The 25414-nt window shown below is 36.5% G+C and overlaps 1 protein-coding gene across 1 annotated transcript; it reads right to left on the bottom strand.

The window, feature by feature from the left end:
- Positions 1-1401: 1401 nt before the first annotated feature.
- On the bottom strand, positions 1402-24075 carry LOC121425154 (nucleolar protein 14-like). The gene is made up of 19 exons (XM_041621153.1): positions 23834-24075; positions 22916-23050; positions 22236-22374; positions 20557-20615; positions 20268-20333; positions 19549-19644; positions 17847-17924; positions 16983-17149; positions 14997-15070; positions 14067-14353; positions 13328-13382; positions 12297-12516; positions 11127-11262; positions 9927-10091; positions 9115-9275; positions 7890-8115; positions 5916-6037; positions 3388-3549; positions 1402-2155 (listed from the first exon to the last, which is right to left on the bottom strand). The coding sequence occupies exons 1-19, from the start codon at positions 24032-24034 to the stop codon at positions 2056-2058; spliced, it is 2649 nt and encodes an 882-aa protein (XP_041477087.1). The 5' UTR covers positions 24035-24075; the 3' UTR covers positions 1402-2055.
- Positions 24076-25414: the final 1339 nt, after the last annotated feature.

Below are 25414 nucleotides of genomic sequence, written 5' to 3'. Positions count from 1 at the left end.
AGGGATGTTTCTTAAAAAAAAAAAACCCATTTCATATCCCCTTCTAAGAGAAAAATATTCATCATATTCAAAAGTCTTTTACATTATATTCTCTGTAACTTTGTCTGCTTTTTATCATTTTTAATAATACCTACTTTAATCTTCATTTTGCCTTTTTTTGAGTCCCATATACAGGTAATTTTTACATTTTACATACTATCATGCCATAACATGGTGATGGTATTTTCAATATTATTTTGAATATATTAAAATCAAAGCAAGATTATAATGCTAATTGGTTGCATCCAGAAACAAATTTTTATGTAAAGTGAATGTGCTTAAACGATGTATATGTGAAATATTGTAGAATTTCATGGGGATTTTGTGTATCTTTTCGAGGGCGCAGGGTTATTTTCAATAAAAAATTGGAAAGGTGTCTTTCATCACCCCCCAAAATGAGTGTTGTGTGTTGTTTTTTTCTTTATTTTGCTTGGGTAGTGTTTATGTTTTAAGTCGTACTATATAGGGTATTTATATTGTGCACATATCCACCTTGTTAGGTGCTCAAGGCGCTCCTATATTACTCGGCTAAGCTAGGCGTTCAGGGAGCGCACACAGCTTCTTGAGGAATTACTTCCTACCGGTACCCATTTACCTCACCTGGGTTGAGTGCAGCACATTGTGGATCAGTTTCTTGCTGAAGGAAATTACGCCATGGCTGGGATTTGAACCCAGGACCCTCTGTTTCAAAGTCCAGAGACTAATCCACTGGGCCACACCGCTCCACACTCTACTATCAGCAAGCACAAATTCAATCATATGCTTTATATGAAATAATTATAGAGGGATATGAATGGAATTTTCCTCTCAATTCATAGAGACTTGATTCCCTCTCAAAGAGACCAAGGTACAATTTTCAGTAATTAGAGCAAACCATTGATTTTATTAAATTTCAGATATGCAACTTTTAAGACATTTCAGGTACCTGCATAAATTAACATATTCATATAAAATGCATTAAGTAGCAAAGACCTTTGAAAGTCTACTGCTGCTCTTTTTGAATCAGAATGTCTTTCCGCAGTCTTGATCTGATAAGAGATGCCAAGTTCAAAGACCAGCTATGCGTGAGATTTTCTGTGAATCTGAGTGAAATCACAGACATTGTGTACAATGTATATGAGGATAGGCTGTGATAGTTGCGTGAGACGGAGATTTGAAGGGATGAACAAGAGTCCAAAATGCTTGAGTCTCAAGCATAATGCGTGAGACTTGGTAGCTCTGTGTGATCTCTGCCAGTTATACCTCAGTCACATATGCTCTATGGCGGCCGTACCGCGAGTCGAAAACAGCCGTTTTATTCATTTTTATTCAAACCCCACTATATGTAGCTGGTGCCAAAAAATTCTGAAACGGCCATTTTCGACTTGCCGTATGGACGCTGGAGACCAAATGTGACTGAGATATTAGTGACAGATATAGCGAATACTATCTATAGTCTTGTTCAGCGACCCTGATGCACTTTGCAGCCTACAGTAACCTTTGCCTGCATGCAACAAATTAGTAGAAATTATCCATAGTCTTGTTCGAAGACCACTGATACACTTTGCAGTCTGCAGTGATTTTTTTTCCTGCCTGCCTGTAGGCATCGGATACAGCAGAAACTATCCATAGTCTTGTTCAGAGACCCTGATGCAGTCTGCGATAATCTCTGCCTCTTAACAGATTTTGCGGAAACTCTCCATATCCATAGTCTTGTTCACAGCCATGGTGCACTTTGCAGTCTACAGCAAATATAATGTAAGATATCCGTAGTCTTGTTCAGAGACCCTGGTACACTCTGTAGTCTACAGTGATCTCTGCCTGTAGGCAAGGTGTATAGTGGAAGCTATCTGTAGTCTTGTTGAAAGACCCTGATGCACTTTGCAGTCTACAGTAATCTGCCTCGAAGCGACAGATATATCAGAAGCTATCCATAGTCTTGTTTGGAGACTCTCGATGCACTTTGAAGTCTGCAGTGACTTCAGCCTGCCTGTAGGCATCGGATATAGTGGAAGCCATGGGGTGAGAGATAAGGCTTCACAGTTTGTGTTTCTTGCGTTTGATATCCCTGAAGTCTCCTTCCTGCGTGGCCAACATCTGATGGAGACGCTTTACCTTCTCCTTCCTCTCGTCATCCCTGTGGCAATGAGAGAAAGATCAATGGCATGAATGAATGGACTATAACAGGAATTTAGTTACTACTAGTATTATACTATCAGGCTGATTTTTCACAAGGTCTACACCAACTGTACTGTAGCGTAATATGTCAAAGATTGACAGAATGAAAGAATGATTTATGGCATGTTCATGGAAGGGTTAATTGGATAAATATAGTCATGGATGGTCTTTCATGAAGCCGTTTAACATGTATAGCCATGCCTTAACTGGATTCCATTAGCTAATTCTCATGTATTCAAATACTTCGTCGCACGCACCACGAACCGTCCTCTCAGCGCACTTCAATGCGAAAGTTAATTTTGCAGAGAACGCATCTAAAAAACAGGTTTTTTTTTAAACCAGCAATAAGTGCACCTACACGGAGAGCAAATTATTCACCGGTGTCTTTGTTCGATAGTTCAGCTTCCAAATTTTCATCCGGTATCTTTACATTTTCTTGAAGTGAATTATTTACGCCACAGTGGGCATCGTAACAGAGAGGACGGTTCGTGGTGAAATCGCGAGGCACGATAGTGCACTGTATTTGCGCAGAGAGGACGGTTCGTGGTGCGTGCGACGACTTGTAGCAAGAATTTCAAAGAAAATTTGGGGTATCTGATTCAACGAACTCTCACCATGGCTCACTAATCACCCGTGTATGGAAAAGTCCCCTCCCCCATATGGATTCCTCACGCAAGCAAGAACTAAAGAAACACTATATGCTCCTGTCTTACAAAGAATTGCAGTAGATTCAAATTCGAAATAAGATTATCTCAAATCCTGTTAAGAGTAATGTGAGATACATTTGAATGTATTGCATCTCTGTATAGAGCCAGTGTGTAACTTTGAATCGCGACAGACAAAGGCCTACACAATACATTTTCATTCCCCTGTACAACTTTCACACCAAAATATTCATCAGAAACAAAAAGTTTGGTGCCTAATACGAAGGCATAAATATTAAGACAGTCCTAATTCATCTTGGACTTAGGCAAGAGAATCAATGTGTGCTCTTTCCCTTTGAATAAGAATGTGCATGAACATCTGAACAATTTCATCTTTCTAAAATAATTGAGAAAAAGCCCCCTGCCTATCTTAATAATACAGTCTAATGAGAAAGAAAAGATACATTGCAGACAATAACAGTCGCACCTTCATTAACTTGTTTAATTAAGGTTACCGGTATTCAAAGTGACATGTGAATAGCATTACCTTTCTTTTTGTTCTTTGAGTTTCTGTCGGGCGATAAACTGAGTATCTTTACGGATCTCTCTAACAGCACCCTTCATCTCTCTACGGTGACGATGGATTAATCTCTGTTGTTCGTCACGCTCCTTGTTTCCTGTGCTATGATACTTCCTCGTCGGATCATAACTGTGAAAAAGATACAACAATTTTCATACATAATTCTGTTTAATATCTAGAAAGAAAATACAATATGGGCGCCGTCTTACAAAGAGTTGCGATTGATCCAATCAACAACTATGGATGGCCAGCAATGCCAACATCTAAAATTCTACTTGAAAATATTTTCTAGATATGTGTGCTCTTTCCCTCTGAATAAGAATGTTCATGAATACAGATTCATCTCTTGCATTAGTTAATTCGTTTACTGATTTAACCAATTACTGTTATCGAGAGCTTATTCAAAGTTGATTCGTCGTTTTCTGATAGTCAAATATCGTTGTCCAGCTAGAGTTTGTCGTTTGCAAAAAGTCGTTTCGTCAATTTGTCGTTTGCCGATAGTCAACTATCGTTGTCCAGCTAGAGATTGTTCAGAGTTCCCACTCTATTTGAACTTCAGAATTCCTGGATTCATCCTTTCCAATTTCCAATGAAAGAAACTTGTGCTGAATTATGTCTTCAATTAAAACAAATGAATATACTGGAGAGCCGGGAAGAGAAAACTTCTGTTATAAACTTCCAAAATATGTTACAAAATCAAGTTTACAATCTGCTGTTACTCAAATATATACTACAAAAGACAAGATTTCTACTGTTGCAAATACTTTGTGTTCATTTTTTCTGTCTTTGAATAAAGAGATCTGCCGTCATTTTGCAATATGTGAGATTGGCGACGGCCATCATGAAACGATCATGAATAATATGGAGCAGCAAGACTGTAAATCCCAACTAATGATGTCCATTCGCAAACAAAGACTTGTCACTGTAGCTTTCTAGCCTCTCCAAGCTCCAAAGTCAGGTAAAGGCGATGGCCGAGACTATTGATACGATGATTAGTTTCACGGCTATGTCGACTCGCTCGAATGACGAACAAACCAAATCAATGAGTGAGGTAATACCTCTACCCATGCCTGAAGCTGGAGTGAATGAGAATGCTATAGACCAGCAACTGGCCCAATATCCGCTCAAACAAAAGGAATGTTTCGAGTCAATTGAGAGTGCCCATAATCAGTCTTCAGTGGGCCCTATTATTGTTAATGATGATCAAACTTCCAAAGTGTCAATGACCGGCCCTTACCGTCATGATGTCCAGAGCTAGGTTTTAGGGTGAGATCGGAGTGAAAAAGTTCAGTCCATAATTGTTATTTCTAGATATTTTAAAGATTTTGTTCTTTAAAGAGTCATATATTTTTTTCTGTCCTAAGATTAAAAAGGTACTCATGATGGTTGTCAAGTATCCTTGATGAGATGGAAACATATCTTACCAACAGACCAGGGCCCTGTCTTACAAAAAGATATGATTGATCCAATCTCAAGTCTCAGGTGTACGGAAACCTATCCATACCGTAATTTTTTCAACAGGAAATTCACACAATCTCCCTGGTAAACAATCAAATTGAATCTTCAAGAGAAAGATCAATGTATGATTAAATCTATTTATTTATTTTCAGTTTTATTCAATCAGGGTGGCCTCATCAGTTGACAAATTGTTGTCCTTGAGGGCCCTAAGATAAAAATCATCAGGTACAATTTACAAAGAATGAATACATAAATCAAAACGGCATACACTAAAACAACAAAAATACAATCTAATAAAAGATCAACATTGCATTTCAAAGAAAAAGGAAAGGCTATTGGAAACTGCTGCATACGATGTTGTCAATATTTGACAGATAAAATAGTAAAGCCTAGCTCACATCTTTGCTTTAAGCTGCGTACACACATCTATTCTATGAGCTGGGTGGAGATCGTTAAGCATTGCACGAAATGAAGGGAGATAAAAGTGAGTTATATTGAGCACTGACAGCTGCGTTAGCCCTTTACTGTTGCCAGTCCCCGCCAATCCTTGCTCGTATGGATTTTTGTTGCATTAGGGTAAGTTCACTTGCAGATGTTTTAAACATCACTAACGAGCAAGAACGCAAGGCTTGTGTGTTAGTGAGCGCATTGACCTTGTACTAGCTTGTTTTATTGTGTTGTGTTGCCGCTGGCTGTGATTGTCTGTGTTTGAGTGATACGCAGCTGAACGCAAGAAATAGAGTTTGTAATCTGGCCCTTGTCAAATTGCATCCAAAGATAAAATGTACATGTATACAAGTCCCCAAAATCAGGATATTTGCCCCGAGGGTTAGAACATGATTACAAATAAATTGGGATCGATGCATTTAATGCCGACTGTGGCACATCTTCCAATGGTCAATTTCATCAACATTGCAATTTGTCATACATAAAAAAATCAAATGGTGTCTGAGATAGAAATATATCTAAAACAGTGGGTTTTCCCCTGTTTTAGGGGGATGGTCAAGAAATTGATAAAATTTCTGGACTTAGCTTACTTTTCTTCAATCTTTGGTTCGAACATTTTGAGAGGAGCTGGTTTCTTCTTCTCGACTTCAAGAACTTTCCTCGTCCGCTGTCTGCTGCCCTCTATGTGAGAAAGGACTTCATCTCCCAGTGACTGATGAGTCAAAAAATATGGATATTGGTCACCATTAAATGAAAGAAAGAAATTAGGTATGAATATGTACTGAAAAAAGACAAAAATTTCTGAGCAAAATGGAAGTATAATAATATTTCAACTACAGAAAGAGCATGTTTGGTGTCACAGATATGCCTTCTTCTCTTTTGCTTGAGCTAAAAATTTCATACATAAGTTTCTACATCAATATTACCATTCTACATACATTTTGATTAACTTATTGAATTACATTTCGGTGCTTATTGTACACTCTTCATTAAAAAATTTGAGATGGAGAAACACAAAGTATAGCCACATTGGTTTCAATGCACTGGAATCAGAATTTAAAAAAAGGGTCATTAATTGTTTTATTGGAAATTCAGTGAGAATCTCATAGTTTAAAAAGGACATTGTAAAAATTTCTTGGGGAGAAAAATAATTATGCCGCTGATGGATTTTCATAAAGTTGTGGTTGATCGGATCAATCGTAACTCTTTTTTAAGACGGTACCCAGATTTAAAGGTCAAGTCCACCTCAGAAATATGTTGATTTGAATCAATAGAGAAAAATCAGACAAGCACAGTGCTGAAAATTTCATCAAAATGGGATGCAAAATAAGTTATGACATTTCAAAGTTTGGCTTATTTTTAGCAAAATAGTTATATGAACGAGCCAGTTACATCCAGATCAGAGAGTCGATGATGTCACTCACTCACAATTTCTTTTGTTTTTTATTGTTTGAATTATGCAATATTTCAATTTTTACGAATTTGATAAGGACCTCCTTGCCTGAAGCACAAAATGTTAAAATAATGGAATTCCACGTGTTCAGGGAGGAATGAAACTTTGTTTCACATGACAATGACGAGAAAATCAAAATATTTCATATTTCATATAATAAAATACACAAGAAATAGTGAGTGAGTGATGTCATCAGTTCCTCATTTGCACACAGACCAAGAAAACTGTTTTGAGAAATGAAGCGAAACTTTAAAATGCCATAACTTTCTCATTTTACATCCAATTTTGATGAAATTTTCAGTGTTCAATTCAATTCAATTCAAGGTTTATTAAAAACATGAGTCGCAGCCAAACGGCTGAATTGTTCATGTATACAAAGTAAAAACAAGAAAAAGACTCATTACATATTTCAAACATTAAAAAACAGTAACATGAGAAATATGTGTATAGGCAAGTGTGTTATGCTTGTTGAATTTTTATCGTTTTATTCAAATCAAGTTTTTGTTGGGGTGGACTTTTCCTTTAATGAAGGATAACAAATATTGACATCAGTTGATCATGATAGCAGGGTTGGGCTCAATTACTTTCTTCAATTAAAATCATAATTAAGAAATTGAAGAAATGTTCAATTACAATTACTTTTCAATTGAATTACATTTTTTTTCCAATTACAATGACTAATTTTGTCAATCATAATTTCAATTACTTTCTATAAAAGTCATAAATGAAACCAATTTCTTTTATATATGTACTAAGGTTAGTACCAACTATTTCAACACAATTCTAAATAACAGAGAAGCTAACAAGTTTAAGGTTTATGTTAATAAAACATGGATTCTGCCTATTACACTCTTTGATGCTGGAGCAGTTGACATGAAAAAATCATGTTATTAAATCATGAATTAAGTAAGCTTATTGAAAAGTAATTAAATGTAATCAAAAGTAACTAAAGTCAATTACATTTTTTTCAATTACGGTTACTTTCCCTTTCAAAATTTCACATACAATTACGATTACTCAAAAGAAAAATGCAATTTATTACGTTATTGATCAATTACCTTGTAATTGTGCTCAACCCTGCATAACAGAGATGAAGAATCACCTGACTCACCTGAATTTCATGGTTGTATTTATTCAGAAGCAGCTCTTTATCTTGCAGGAGGGTGTAGATGGGGGAGAAGATCTCCGGATAGCTGGGCAGATCTACATAGAGTTTAGAGAACTGGTGGAGGAGATGGCAGGTTAGACCAACGGCCCACGTAGAGAACTCTGCTTGGTCCAGGTCCTCGGGGTCTATCATCAGGTCCAGGATCTTCACCGGTTTCAGTTCGGATTTACTGTTTAATGTTAAACACATAAGACGGAAAAGTCATGGTTGTTTTTTTTTTTTTAAAGTCCACACCTAGTTTAGAAGAATGCATACAGCATTTCCATTTATTTGAATGCAGGATAATAAAAGCACTGTCAATTAAATGCCTTGCTCACGGGCATAGGTACCATTGCCATGGATCGAACCCCGAATTTTTAAACGTTTAGTCGGCGCCTTAGACAGCTCGACCATGCCACCAAAACGGTTGGTTGATTCATAGATGCTCTGGAAATAACTTTAGTGAAACAAAAAGGCAATGAGCACTGGATCAGAGCAAACTTGTCCGTGAGAATCACTGTCAAGATTGATGATAGGTGACTTAAGTTTAATTATCATTGATTTGATAATTTTCTCACAAACAAGATACATGATGTTTTACTCTTGTATTTTGCAAGATAATCCCAACCAACTTTATTCATATCTTGCCACTATAGTAGTGGAAAACAAAGAAAGTATGACTAAAAGAGATAAAGAAATCAAGTAGACATAGTGATAGTTGTGCAAAATACTTTCAAGATTCCCCTTTACTTTACGATACAATAGTCAAGTATTTTTTTATTTTTGATAAGCACTATTACTTTATTATTATAACATTATCTTTATTATGACTACATTTTTGAATTTGCAGCTTCCTTTGGTCATGGTGGGCAAGATAAAATCACTTTGGAAAAAGAAATGCAAGAACAAGGTTTATCAGTTCATGTGAAGAGAGAAAAAAGGTCAATGGTTTATAAAACCGCAATATTTTCTTTTGAAGAGGTAAAACTTTGATTTCAAGGAATTTTTCGGGCAAGTATATTCTAATTATTTAAAAATTTACTCGCCCAAAAGGGCAAATGCTTCTAAAAATTTATGTAGCACCCTGCATATGGTTGGTTCATACCATTGGAAATCAATTTAATCTATGAATTCATATTTTCTGCAAAATTACAATGGATGGATATAGAATTGGCTTGGCTGCACTGACCTTGTTCCCTCCTGTCGAAGGAGTTTGGCAAATCTCCCAGAGTGTTTGAAGGGCGCCACCACAAGGCCTCCCGTCTTACTCTCGTGGTCTGATGCCATGAATAGAATCCCTCGTAAGAAGTTGATGACTTCAGGAACAAGACGTTTTGACAGGGATACATACTGAGGAAAAAAAAGAAAATAAAATTTAAAATCTTGAAAAATTCAAGAGCACAATTGGAAAGTAAAAATATCAATAAATACTAATTCATGATACATAAGAAAATTAAATTCATCCAAACCTAAATATCAAAATATCACAAATTTAGTGTTCATTAAATATTCGCTTGGTCTGCTTCTCATAGTCTAATACACATGGGCTACTGCATAGTAAAATGAAAGTGTGGTAAAAAAAAAAACATTAATCTATTAAATCGTATAGCGTAACTGGAAATTATACAATATGAAAAATTGGATCGGGGGCAATTACGCCAAATGGTTATTAAATGATCTGGGGGCCCGTTGCAGAAAGAGTTGCGTTTAAACGCAAGTAACAAAATCAATCGCAAGTCAAAAATGCGCGCTGTTGATTGGTTGAAAATCAAGTTGCGCATGATTTTTAGAGTTGCGTTTGATGGCAACTCTTTCTGCAACGGGCCCCAGGTATTTTAGATAAAGTAGTATAAGACTATAAGGGATGAAATGGAAAGTTGACAACTTGACAATATACATTACAGAAGAAGAAACTTTATCTTTCAAGTTTCTCATTCTCATAATTCTAAACCACAAATTTGAAAAATTGTAACAATACTTTCAAAATGTACTTTAACTAACCTTGAGGAAGAGATTGCAGAGGAAGAGGCCAAAGGTCACATCTTGACATGACCTCACCTGGCACTGACTCAAAATGGCACCCATGAAGAGCATTGTGGGTGTGACGACACTGTGACGAAAGTCAGACGTTGGGAAGAGGACCGACACCAGCTTGAAATAGAGAAGCTGCAACAAGAATGAAAAGAACTCTCACGGTTTAGACCTTGACCCTTAACCCTATCATGACTAAGTACATGCCAGCCAATGACACCTTGGTTTACCATGTAGTTTTTCAACCACAAACGAGCAGTTACATATCAATGGGGTATTAGCATATTCGGGGTCTATTGCAATAGTGCGACAACGGTCATCAGAGGGTTATAAGTCAAACCTAGCATTATTTCAATCGCTTGTTGGTATTATTAGGAAGAATTCATTTTTTAACAATGAAATTCTTTCAAAGCTAATGGGAGGTTCTTCCATGAATTTCATATTCAACACTACTTTACAATCAACTGGAATATGGAGTTCAAAATGTGAGCTAAAAGTTGTTTTTTTTCTCACTGTATCAAAAAGATTATATAAAAGACTTCCGATGTCCCGCACCTTATTGCAAAATAAATACAATATGCAATTACTGAGCCTGCCATATTCCAGTTGTCAAAACAGGTTTATGAAAAAAAATATAGGGATCAATTTCAGACTGTAGAGGCATAGGAACGGATGCTATGTTTAACCCTGACTAATTACTTAATTCACCCCCCCTGAGATCTTGGCCGCCGATGGCACGAACCCCCCCCCCCCCCCCGCCTGTTTAGGGTTAACAAAGAAAGGGAAAGGGGAGGGGAGTGGGCAGTGAAAGATAGAGGGGAGAGGGATAGAAAGAGGGAGGATAAAATGAAGTGGAAGAGGAGAGAGGCATGGCAGAGAGAGGAATGAGGTGGATGTGGAATGGGGGGGAGTGGGGTGGAAGAAGAGAGGTGGAAGGGGAGGGAAGAAAGTAAAGAGGGAAGAGGAGTGGAAAGATGGAGGGGGAAGGGCAAGATTATATAGCGCCAAGATTAAAGGGAAAGAGGGGTAAGGGGAGAGTGACAAGGGGAGAGGCAAGAATGTCACAGGGGGTGACAGAAGGGGGTGCAGAGAAGAGAGGGGAGGAGAGGAATAAAGGGTAGGGGAGGGGTATTAATCAGTGAATATGAGAGAAGGATGACATCAACTCACCACATCTAACGAAGGAAACATTGACCTTCCCTTGTCTTCATTTTCCTTGTTGAATATTTCATACTTCTCACTGATGAGCGCTTGTAGGCTGTTACCCGAGGATAGCGCACAGGTCTGTGTCAGGTCATACAGGTGCCTAAGAAATAAAAAAAAGATCAAAAATGTTTCTTGCACTATGTGACATACCTCTCTCAATCAATACACAACAAGGGCGGAAAATTTTCCCCAAAGGTAGGGGGGACCAGGGCCTGGAAAAATTGACAAGCAAAAAAAAAAAAAGTTATCACACCTATATGCTACACGTAAAATCTAGATAATTTCAATCACAAAAATTTGACAAGCAAAAAAAAAAGAAGTGATGTATTTTGCTCCATCATTAAAGACCAAAAATAGTAGGGGGGACAATTGATATCATGCCCCCCCTACTAATTTGGGTAAGGACACGTCCCCCCTGGGATTTCCGCCCATGCCAATACAAAAACTTGTATCAATCAGTGGCAGCTGATATGACAAAATTTATATAAGCATCAATTATTTACATTTATTTTAAATATATTTATCAAAACAAAACAGGAGAATCATAAAATATAATTAAAAAATTATATATTTTTATATTATTACCTTATATATAAATTTATAAAATTTTATAAAATTTATACATTTTTTATATTATTACCTTAAATATAAATTTATATATTTTTTATATTATTACCTTTTCTCCCAAAATACTTCATGTAAGCTCAACTCTATATTTTTTTTCAATCAAGGAGTATGGTTTACTAATGAAGTGGTATTGAAAATCTGTTATTTTACCGATGAAGAGGCAATAAGAACTTCTACCACTCCTAGATTCCTATCTAAAGATAAAGGCAACCCCTTCCCTATTTACATGTGATGTTATGGCAGCCAAGTTCTTCTACCTTAACCCCCCTTTTTTTCTTAAATCTAAGTTGTTGGGCAGGTTACAGAAAGAATTGCATTCAAACCCAACTTAAAAAAATCAAACACACAGTTGAAAAAGTTATCACACCTATATGCTACACGTAAAATCTAGATAATTTCAATCACAAACAGACATGTGATTGGATGAAAATCAAGTTCTGTTCGATTGCAACCTTTTGTGCAACTGGCCCTTTGTCACCTTAGCAGTGATAATACCGTCGTACTTACTTGGTTAGACCATTGATAAAGTCAGCTTGTAGATCCTTGCCTTGTTTCACATACTTCCCCATGAGTTGATATATCAATGAGGTAAGGGTCTCTAGTTTAGCCTTGTTACCCTCGGAGAGACTCGGATGGTGGCATTTGATCATCCTCTCTAAGATGGTCAGCTGGTTGCTAGGGGTGTAGCCAGACAAGACATCCTCTAGCTCTTCAAGGCATGTTGGCGCTGAAGTAAAAAAAAAGAACACACACACAAAAAAAAAAACAGTAAGTCTAATTGTTTGATGGTGCAAATGATTTGGATTCAAACACATTGGCCTGTAGCCTGAACCTTGGATTTCATAGAAACTCTGGAATAAAACTCTGTTAACTTGAGACAGCCAGTAACAACACAAATCTCTTGCAGCACAGATCCAATGTATCAGCTGTTATGACAATTGGATCATCCCAAAGAGTATTATAATAACTCAATAGCAGCATACGTGTATTTTCCTTCACCATTAGTAAACATAAAACACACAATTTTTTTGAAAATTTTGCTTCCAATGATTTCAGCAGAATTAGACCATGGCCTAACTTATAAAGTAGACAACAAAATATGGGCCTTCGAATATTTCTCATTTTTTCAAGGATACTTTGAGAAATGAAGATCAAATACACACACAACCGGTGCGTTGGCTCACTACCGCGAGGTCGGATGTTCAAGCCCCGGCTGTGTCAGACCAAAAAGACGTTAAAAAAGGGAGTTGCTGCTACCCTTGTTTGACGTTTAATGATTTGAGGAATAGAGCAACGTCAATCTGGCGTTGCAAAGTGCCTGCCAGGTCAACAATCAATTGGGCAAAATTAATTTTTGGAACATTTCTACATGTATATCATTTTTCTAATATGGATTTCATTTCATACATTGTTCAGTTTCCAAACAAAAAAAATCCAGTATTCTAAATAAAGGGTTTAGTTTGAGGTTTTCCATACTTGGATATAAAGCGCTCCTTTCGAATGAAAACTTTGAAAGAATTAAGGAAGAAAATACTTACCTTGGAATGTGTACGGAAGCTCTTCCTTGGCTAACCTTATAATTTCTTCTCTCTTCTGTATGATAAAAACCACAAAATAGTATTGAAGTTAACAGATTTGTCCAACTATAATCTTTAAATAAACTTTCTCTTTCAGATGTGGACATTGTTTTTGCTGGTACCAGAAAAATACATTTCACTTCTACAACAATAGAGGCGATCGTTTTCACACACACACACTTCAGGTTTTAAACTATTGCAAGTGCTCAATAATATGAATTATATAAGACAATCTTTCTTCTAAAGTTCTAATCTTGTCCCATCCACTGAAAGTTTGTGAAAATTAGATTTCCTCGAAGAGAATATAAAATGCTTGATCTCTTTCTCTTAGTATTTTATAAATTGTACATCATAAAGCTATGAAGATGGCAACCTAAAAGAAATATGAAAAGAAATTCAGAGACCTACTTGTATTAATCAAATTCGAACATTTTAGTAAACATTACATTTTCCCAATATTTCATCGAATTGGGAAAATGTGATTACTAAAATGTTCAAATTTAATTAATATTAGTAGGTCTCTGACTTTCTTTTCTTTCTTTTTTTAGGTTGCCATGACAACATTCATTTTATTGACTCTCAATTCTTTGAAAATAATTAATCATTAAATTTACTGAAATTTCACATGGCTTATTCATTTTTAAAGAAGCCTCCCTGATTATCAGCCAGACTTGGCAACTCTGAAATTATTTATACATACCTTTTTATTTTCCTCTGGTTCTTGTATGGAGACTTTCTTTGAAACACTCTGCTTATTGTCTTTCTTCAAGGAGCTTTTCATCTTGAAAGTCCTATCATGCTCCTTATCATCATTGTCGTCGTCATCCTCATCATCCGATTCAGAAGGCTCAGATTCCAAATCAGAAGCATCGTCATCCTCCTCCTCATCATTATCGCTCTCCTCATCTTCTTCATCTTCATCTCCATCATCATCATCTTCTTTGTCTCCTTCTTCGTCCTCCTCTTTCTCCTCTGCGTCAGATTCACCTGCAGAATACAAAGACAGGTGCACTTAGCTAAATGTTGAATTTTTTTGCCTTATGCTAAAAGGGCTGTGTCACTGCCAAAAGTTTTATTGGAACCGTTTAAATGCAAGGCTGACAATACTGGCAAGACTGTCAGCCTTTTTAATGTTTTATTCTTTTATACATTTAAACTGCATAATCTTTCACTGTATAATACCAATCCCCCCTACCCCCAACAAAAAAATATTTTTGTAGTCATCACAACCTGCTTTTCTCATGAATTTTCTTTTAGTTTGATGCAGACAATGTCATGATGTGAAAAAAATATGATATGAAAAACATGGTAGAGATTTTAATGAAGTGCAATTAGAATATATATATGTTATATTGACAAACATTTCTAGTTATTCACAGTAGTGAACGTATTAACACCATGACAATAGCAAATTGTGACAGGATCTAAACAACCATGCACTTCTAAGCAAAATGAATATGATATTTCACTTTTCGTCAACAATCGAACATTCAATCATGCTCTCGTTAAATTTTTCACGCAGCTGGAAAAATTATGCTAAAGAATTAGAAAGAAATTAGAATGTGTAATTCAGCAAGAGATATGAAAAAAATTTACAAAACAATCCCGACATTGAAATGTGGAAACTTACCTTGATCAAATCCAAATGAAGGAACGCCATCACTATAACTCAGAGTGCTTCGATTATCTTGGGTTAATTCAAATCTAGAAAATGAGGATTTTGAAGAAGGAAAAGTTAGTACAAGTTTTTTGCTTAAAATATCAATGTTTTTATTCAATACTTAATACATCATTAACCCCATCTAGGCAGGGGGGCTCAGAAGCCCCCCTCAACGATCCGCGCAATATCATTGCTGCACGAAATTTTCACTCACTGACTTTCTACTTTCAAGTCTTCCACATCTTTTTTAAGACCATATTGTGACACCTGGGTAGGCGATTCCCAAATTACGCAACATTCTGCTACAAAATATATTTCAAAGAAACCTCAAAATCAACAAAACTTCTGATTCATGGATTAAAAAAAGATAAATAACTTGACATTTTAATAAAACTTTATTGTTAATAAAAACATCAAAAGCATAATTCTGTCAGGTTTCATGGAAAATAAAAACCTATATCAGGCAAAAAAAGAAGAATTTTTCATTTCCGGGGGCTACTTCTTTAAACCTGCTACCTTAAACCGCAACACAGGATGAGCTTTAACATTGCAGTATATGGATATTTCCAGATTAATTTGAGCATTTAAGGGGCAAAATCGCCCACAACACCCGTGTGTGTTTCTCCCTGCAACATACAGTCATGCACCCAGAATAAGGTGTTGTAAGTCAACCAAGAGGACAGATTTTTCAGACAAGCATATACGTCAATGTCATTACATATATCGAAATAAGGGTCAAGGATTTTTTTTTTGGGGGGGTCTTATTTTATACAGTTTGAATCATCCAGTTATTAATATTTACATCATTAATAGCTTTTTAATCTACCTCAAAGATATATCTTCATTACTAGTACTGCCACTGCTTTTCACAGAGTTGGCAAATCAAAACTGAACTCCCCATGAAAGTCAATATTAGTTTGAGTGATGGGGCTTGAATTAATCCAAGACAACCAAATACACAAGTGATTGGCAACTCTATTTGTCTTTGCATAATTATGGTAACTTTTTAAATTGTGGATATTAGTGCTGTATTAGAGAAATGTGCCTTTTCTGAAAGATGGCCTTGCCTTAAAAAACATGGGGTCGTGTGGTCTAGTGGTTAGAGCACTGGACTCATAAACGCAAGGTTGCGAGTTTGAATCCTCACTCTGCCATTGTCGCCACTTTGATAAAAAAGACTAGAGAGTAATATCTATCGTCTATAAGGTCAGACACTATGACTGATTAACCCAGATGTAAAAATGTTTCCTAGGTAATTGGTTATATACCAGCTTGGCGTTTACCAGCAAAATGCTGTCCTGCCGAGTTCCTGCGGGAGTTGTCATAAACGGAAACAGATTTGAATTAAAGGACAAGTCCACCCCAACAAAAACTTGATTTGAATAAAAAGAGAAAAATTCAACAAGCATAACACTCAAAATTTCATCACAATCAGATGTAAATAAGTTATGGCATTTTAAAGTTTCGCTTCATTTCTCAAAACAGTTTTCTTGGTCTGTGTGCAAATGAGGAACTGATGACATCACTCACTCACTATTTCTTTTGTATTTTATTATATGAAATATTTTTATTTTCTCGTTATTGTCATGTGAAATGAAGTTTCATTCCTCCCTGAACACGTGGAATTCCATTATTTTAATATTTTGTGCTTCCGGCAAGGAGGTCCTAATTGTCAAATTCGTAAAAATTGAAAAATTGTATAAGTCAAACAATAAAAACAAAAGAAATAGTGAGTGACATCATCGACTCTCTCATTTGGATATAACTGGCTCGTTCATATAACTATTTTGTTAAAAATAAGCGAAACTTTGCAATGTCATAACTTTCTCATTTTACATCCGATTTTGATGAAATTTTCAGCATTGTGCTTGTCTGATTTTTCTCTATTGATTCAAATCAACATTTTTCTGAGGTGAACTTGACCTTTAAGGACGAAAGTAAGTAAAAATTCTTCACCCGTCGTTAAGATCATCAGCCGACATGTATTGCATCCTTCTTTTGTTCTCCTCTTCTTCAGTCTCTGTGATCCCTTTCATTCTTCGCTGTCGATCTGCTTCCATCTTCTCCAACTTCTCCTTCTCTTCCTTGGCAAGCTCCTCTGGGGTTTTCATCCTGTCTGAAGCCTGCCATGGGATGATTCATGAATATTCATAATTAGTACAAACCACCAATAACTTTGCATATGATAATACCAAGTCTCTATGCGTTGTGGCCCAGTGGATAAATCTGCTGACTTTGAAACAGAGGGTCGTGGGTTCGAATCCCAGCGATGGCGTAATTTCCTTCAGCAAGAAATTTATCCACATTGTGCTGCACTCAACCCAGGTGAGGTGAATGGGTACCCGGCAGGATTAATTCCGTGAATGCATGAACGCTGAAAGGCAGCTCAAGCTAAAGCCAGGGTAATAATAATAACAACATGCCTCGGAATAGAATATTTCTAGATAGATGGCGCTATATAAATGCCTATTATTATTATGCACTTTGGGTAATATGTATAAAATTCAGTAATTTTCAACTTTTATTTAATGATTGACAGCTACATCGGCACATCATGCATAAATTAATCAGCATACATTTGGTAGCTTACATTGTGGGTAACATGGGTGTCAATTTTTTCGTCGCGATCACATGATTAAGGGCAATACGGAGGGGGGGGGGGGGGCAAATAAGACCCACCCCCCACTGCTATGCAATTTCAAAATAGTGTGGGCTATATAGAGTCAATACATCACTTTTGTTCACAAGGTCCTGAACCCGTACAAGAGCTTGTAGAAATGCTACAACAAAGATGAGTGAGTTGAAAACAATTGTAAATACCTTGGCTCTCATATCAAAGATGAGTTCTTTAACAGACATGTCATAGTCATCCGGTTTGTTCTCTCTTTCCTTCTTGCACTGCAAAAACAAAAACAACAGCAAACAAACATATTATATCACATATTCTTACAATACTTGCAATTCTTCGGTAAACCAATCTTTAATTAAAGGGGGACTCTTCTTTCCAATAAAAGATTTAAACAGATTGGCATGGCAAGAATTTGCTGCTGCTGCTTTAAGACTAAAAATCGCTAATTGGCTAATAGATATTTAGATGTATAACATGAACAGGATAAAAGATAATATAAATCATCTTGATGTACTAGGCCATCCTTTGGCATGGCATCAATCCACACTATGCCTCTCTCCATCCAGATGTTGAATGGGTACCCAGTACGATGCGAAAGCCTATGTAGTATGCCCAGCAATTGAGTCTTGGAACTCTTGTTGGAATGCTCCCCAGGAAGTGGAGAAGGGATATACATTGTGTGCAGGCATGCCAGGATCTGGGGAGCATTTCATCAACATTTTCGTCCGACAAGGTGTCAGATCTGACATCTTCCTTGATTTTGATTGGCTGATAAGCAATGTTACTATGGTAACTATGTTACTATAGTAAGAGAGCTATTCCACAAAAAATTGAAGACTTTCCTCATGAGGGAAGCATTTCCTTAACTGTTGTGTGATAAGGCCGAATTGTTATTTTGACTACCAACTTTAACTGATTGTGTATTTTTCTTGTCAGTTTGTTCAATTTTTGTGTATTTATCAATTTTATTTCTGTTTTATATCAGTTGTTAATTGTGCACCTTGAGTGTCATCGACAGATATGTGCTCTATACAAATCTTTAATTATTATTATTATTATCATAACTGTCGGATAAATTGGGACTTGTCGGATAAAACGTCTGACAAGTCCTTTCATGAAACGCTCACCTGATGACCAGATCTGATATCTGCAAAGTGCTTCTGGGCTCCGTTGTATAAAAGGTATTATTATGGTAACTTTGCCATCTAATGGTAACTACCATGGTAACAAGGCCCAACATCCAATCAAAATCAAGGTTTACAAGAAAGTGACCGTCGGATGGCAAAGTTACCATGATATTAACTTTTATGTCTTTAAAGGTAAATGCTAGTTTTGGTAACGATATCAAAATGAGTTCATACAGAATCCAATGAAATGACCACCAAAGTGTCTGTTTGTATAAATAAAATGCATGTGCCAAAGGATTCTGGAAGAATTGTGTAATTGTTGAGAAATCAGCAAATAAGCACAGGATTCGGGTAGAGCATCGGGCCCGACACTCTACGCAATAATTATACATTGTCCCACGCGCGCTTATCTGTGTTGGGGATCTTCGGTGTGAACATTTTCCAGCATATATTTCAAGATTTCACAAAGTTCAGTTAATATAACTATACCAGATCTAGATTCTCGATGATATACTGACAATTAAGCCTTGTTTTACAGACTTTCTCATGAAATCAGTGTTTACTGCAACTACTGGAATTTCTCTTTAATACTATTCAAAAGCAGAATTTCATCACCTGAAGAAAGTACCATGATATTCACGCACACACGCATCATATACAAGTTGTAAATTAATACATTTATGACCTTGTCAACGACAGGGAGACCTACAGGATTACCTCACTCCCGTATACCAGATGATGATGAAGAATTGACGAATAACCTTACCTCGACGTTGGCTATGAACTGTGCCACAAAATTGAACTCTTGATCTAGTTGCTCAGTAAGCTTCACGACGTCTTCCTTCTCACTCTGTCGGTTGAACTGAAAGTATATAAAAAAACATCAGATTGATTTAACATACCCTATAGTGTTTTCATTAGCTCTTTGTTCTGTGAACTATGAAACCCACGAATGAGTTATATTTTCAAAGTTGGTGTGGCCAACTGACAGTAAATGGCATTTGCAAATATATGGAAACTATTTATGTGAAATGTCAAATACAGCTGCAGGATTTAACACATTATTGGTGACACTCGTTGACATCAGAGGGAACAGGTTAATTTTTCAGATTTAAAAAACCAACCAGACAGAAAATGAAGAAATAAATGTTATATCAATTCTCATACAATTTTGACATCTCAATTTTTATCTTTGAGGTTAGGTAATAACGGTTGAATTATGGAATTTTCAAAATTCCCTTGTCTCACAAATGATTATCACTGGTCAAAACTTGTACCTGGTCTGTGGGAGGGAGGGGGAACCTTGCCCCATTTTTCATCTTTCAAATATTTTGCTTTTTCATTTTTTTTCCCATCCAACTTTTTGTTAGAACAATTCTTGAAACTTGCTTGACACACTTTAAAAAAAAAATTACCGGTAATAAGAAATATGATGTGAAACGAGCAAGAAAGGGAGCATAACTTGATAAAAAGAATACTATTTACCTTGTCTTTCTTAGATTTGGCGATGATTTCTTCAAATATTTCATGTCGGGTCTTAGGCTTTCCTTCCTAAAGAAAATAAAGAAATATTCAAATGAAAACAAAAATCACAAATGAAGAAATCAAGACTTAACCATTTCAGTATACATGTAGTTTCTGAAGTACTCTCAATATTCATAAGATACATTAACTTCAAATATTATAGTTAAATGCAGATGTCAATCACGCTTAACACATTCTCAGCGTCAAGACATGCATACTAAAATAATATAGATCAATTCGCTGTACGAACCTCGTCAGTCTTCTTTTTCGTCAGAAATCCACCAAAATGTTCTTCGGCTACAAACTTTTCTGAAATGAGCAAAGAGAATGCCAAATGTGGACACAAAGATATGAGAACAAATAGGATGCTAACAAAATATTATACAGCTAAAACATTTAATATATATGCCCTAAAAACAGCTTGGATATTTTTTATTTATTTCATTTTGTTTACCCAGGGTAACCTCATAAGTGGACTAAGCACTGTTTTTCTTGGGGGGCCTGTATACAAGTAACAAATACATACAATAAATACAAACAATGAAAAAGTATTAACCATGGAAGAAAGTACGTTCAAAGAGACAAGCAACCTGCATGACATACACTGTACACACACACACATACTGAAATACATGTGTGTATGTAGAAAAAGTCAACATATATATTGTGCACATGCAAATCCAGAAGTATATATTCCCTACGATCATATGTTTATTGATTAAGTTTGTGTTTACTTGATTACTAGTTCCTGGAACCAGTCAGATATGGGCATTATATTTACTTATAATTTCATTTGGGTTCCTGGACTCACAAAATGAATTCTCTAGCACTAACGCCTGCAAACTCTTCATTCATATCTCTGTTCATAACATGAAATCCAATCTCTAAAGATCTGATTCAAGTTCAGCGGATGATGACATCAAAATGACAACGAATCCCATTTTACATTAATGAACAGCTGACTAGTCATATGCAAAATTATGTGTTAAGTTGCTCATATATTACAAACACATGTATAAATGCCATCCTTGATGATGATGATAAACAGCCAACATCCAAAGGCACCAGCTCCCTTATATGTCACACATTATTCACAAACTTGTTGGAAAAGGTGGGTCTTTGATACGGCTTATTTTCATTTGGTCCATTGTCAACTCGTATATCATTTGGTCTACCATCAGTTCGTTCAATATCCACATGATCTCCATTTCATCCACTCACCATTCCGTCTAATAACCAGTTGGTCCAATAGCCATTTAGTCCATATACCATTTGGTCTGATAAGACTTAGTGTTAATTGGGCACAATGAATGAAAATAATATATTAGACCAACTGGTTATGAGACAAAAGTGGTCATAGACGAACTGGTGATTGGACGAAGTGATGATTGGACCGAATGGTTGTTAGACAAAATGTTGATGGACTGGAATAGACTAAATGAAGGTAGACCGGGTGGTGAGTGGACGAATTGGCAATTTACCTTCAGCTTAGATTTGAAGGTCTCAATGTTGTTACAATTACCAAATTGACAAACTTTTCATGACTCTTAATAATAATAATAATATTCCGCATTAATATAGTGCTTAATACATCGGAACGACGTCTCTAAGCGCTTTACAGACATATTATTACCCCCGTCATCGGATCCTTGCATGCCCGCATACAATGTATGCACCTTCTCCACTCCCTGGGGAGCATTCCAACAAGAGTTCCAAGACTCAATTGCTAGGCATACTACATATAGGCTTTCACATCCTACCGGGTACCCATTTAACACCTGGGTGGAGAGTGGCAAAGTGTGGATTAACGCCTTGCCAAAGGACGCTAGGCCATGGAGGGATTCGAACACACGACCCTCTGATTACAAGGCGAGAGTCAGAACCGCTTCACCACAGCGCTTCCAAGGGTACGAATGAATGACTACTTACTATCTATCAAACCAGTGTCTTCCTCATCACTCTCAAGATCCGGCTCCTCAAACTTCTCCAAACTTGATAGAGACTGGCCATAATGTGTCAGATCTTCATCGGTATTCAGACTGTACAAGCTAGACTTCTCATGTGTTCTCTATTGTACACAAACATCAAGAGAAAGAGAAATATTGAAAGCATTTCACAAAATTGCATTCAGCCATTTAATACAACACAAGCTTCGCAACCATACATTATTTCATTCTGAAAGGAATATTTGTATTCTATATGTAATTGAAAATTCAATACCCAATATGAATGATATTATAGTAAGAAAGCCTAACAACATGGATTTGTTGGGGATAGGTGTTTAAATGATATAAAGGAGCACATTAACATAACAAACAGGCACTTTAGTAATGCATTTGAAGGGATAGATGAAGATTAGAGTTTATTTTGCATTTTATACACACTGTTTTCAACTGTGTTGGAGCAAAAGTTCTTGGAAAAGCTCTCATTCATCACGAAAGATGGATCAATTAAATATGATCTTGTATTCATTGAATACAACCAAAATGGAAAATTCTGTTCGATTTCCAACTTCATGCAGAGCTATAGGCAATTGATCCACTCGATTTTCCACCCTAAAAGATAAGAGAAAGGTGCAGTCATGAAATCAATAATCAAAGAAAACAAACCTGTTTTTCCAGCGTAAACCTTTCCATCATCTTCTCCTCGACTGACATTCCAGGATCATTCTCTCCTAGTCTTCTGTCAAGGAACTTGTTTGTTTTATGCCGTTGTTTGTACTCCTGCAGCAGGGTGGCATTTCTCTGAAAAAAAAAGAAGAATTTTCTTGGGAGTTTGAGAACTTGCTATTGATTGATAATGACAAAGATGCGTGGGGTCCAGGGTGCTACATAACTTTTTGGAAGCAATTGCCCAGTCAGGCAAGTAGATTTTTGAATAGTTCAAATATACTTGCCCCAAAATTTATTTCACTTGCCCATAAGAAGTCCTTGGAAAAAAAAGTTTTACTTCTTCAAAAGAAAGTATTGCAGTTTTGTAATCCATTGACCTTTTTCTCTCTTTTGACAAGAACTGATCTACCTTGTTATTGCCATGACCAAAATTATGGTCAATATCATATCATACTGACCCTGATTTTGGTCATTCTACTGTGAGAATTTTGCTTGCCCAATTCGGGCAAGTAGTTTTGGTCTTTACTTCAAAACACTTGCCTGATTCTAAATTTTACTTGCCCTGGGCAATCGGGCAAGTGATTATGTAGCACCCTGGTGGGGTCAAAATTGGAAAAGATAAAATAAGATGGCATGGTTTGCCCTAAAATGCCAAACACATGGTTATCAGTACTTTTTTTTCTCTCTTGCCGGTTAATTCTGCGCCCAATAGCTTCCCATCATAGTTTTATAATACAGTTAACATATTTCTTTGACGACAGGTTGCACAGGTGACCTTTTTTGAAAACATACCGATAGAAATACAACCCATAGAATACTTTGGAGGGCCCAGCAGGCAGATCCACCAGTGGTGCAAGCTAGAACACATTAATTCACAACTTCAGTTTGGAAGATTCAATTGGCAAAGAACCGTACCTTTTGCAGTCCTTTAGACCTGGACACCGCAGGCATTCCTTTCCCATGTTTGTTCTTTCTTCCTAGGATGTTGTGCTTTTGTTTGTTGATTTTAACTTCAAATGGATTGTGTTTAACATCAGTTGCCTTGCTGCGCTGTTCCACTTTGGATGTCAGACCTCGTCTTTTCTTATTCTTGGCCATGTTTCTGTATCTTACCATCAACCATCCATCAGAAGCGCTGCATCAATGACATTCAGGTCAATCTGTTATGGTTAAAATAACAAATATCAATCAGCCATGGCATGCTTTTACATTGTGTGATCTGATATACATGCCAGCAGGCAAGATCAGGCATTCTTGTAGACAACCCAAATGCATGTTTTAGGACAATTTGTATTTACATTTTACACAAATTTGATTACCTAAATTTCAGCAACATCATGCGTCAGGAACAGGTCTATTTCGGATCTGACACATCTTATCTCAACATTGTCATGCAGTCTTTGGAGTACATGCATTTTTGAGACGGATAGAAGTTAGCAATCATAATTCATGCAAATGGCTGACTAAACTAAACATACATATACATAAAGCCACATGGTAACACAAATTTTATTGCTAACATGGATTCATAATTGAATTTCTAAACTAGGCCTACAGCAGAGACGAAGTGTCAAGTCTAACTGCGACCACTCATCCTACGTACATGTACGAGGTTATAATATAACCTCTTCCCTACCGAGAAAACCTGCTTTGGCAGGATTTTCGAGTGCCAGCTGCCTAGTAAGCAGTATGGCAAGTTCCCCCAATTCTGCGCAGTCCCCCTTGTCTGCGCGATCCTAGTAATAGAAGATACGCAACGAGCACGAACTTTATACTTGCAATACATAGACAAAATGCACCTTTTCTCATCAAAATCCCTGAATCGTGTGCAAAGTGAATGAGTGCACAGACATGGGTATCATATTTTTTTTTCAATCTGAAGAAAATGACTGCTCGAGGTTTTTTCAAGAAAATCCTATATTTCCTTTCATTTTTTTAATGAGAAATTTGGTACACTTACTCTTAATGATATAAGGAACATTATACTAATAGATTTTGTGAAATAAGAAGAAATTCATGTTAAATCTTAACTCAAATTGTTAGGTGTGCAGGCTCGGGGCCCATCATATTCTAGACCAAAAGCTTCGGTCTCTGTTATGTTGGTAGTTCAGCTGAACTCCATTGGCTTCACTCACCAAATAACAGAGACCGAAGTACTTCTAGCGCGATCTGTACAGGGGACTCAATGGCCATATGTTTATGTGTTAAGTTCAGATAAAACAGGAAGTGAAGTTGCGCAACAGCCAAGGTAAGTCACTATTTTTATTCCTTTTAAATTGATTTTCCCCGTTTTGGGGCAATTACCGTAAGTAACGGTGTATTAACCGCACCCGTGTATTAACCGCACCCCCAACTTTGGACAAAAAAAAAAAAAAAAAAATTCTTCTCACATTTACATGCATATTTGAAGTACAAAGAAACAAAATCTAAGTTTTTAAAATTCAAAGTATCCAAAGAGATTACCGGTACGCGGAATCTGCTGTTCTTGATCCATTC

Source organism: Lytechinus variegatus, chromosome 12, assembly GCF_018143015.1.
Source record: "Lytechinus variegatus isolate NC3 chromosome 12, Lvar_3.0, whole genome shotgun sequence".
Classification (NCBI taxonomy): Eukaryota; Metazoa; Echinodermata; class Echinoidea; order Temnopleuroida; family Toxopneustidae; genus Lytechinus; species Lytechinus variegatus.
This window is presented reverse-complemented; position numbering and strand designations above follow the sequence as displayed.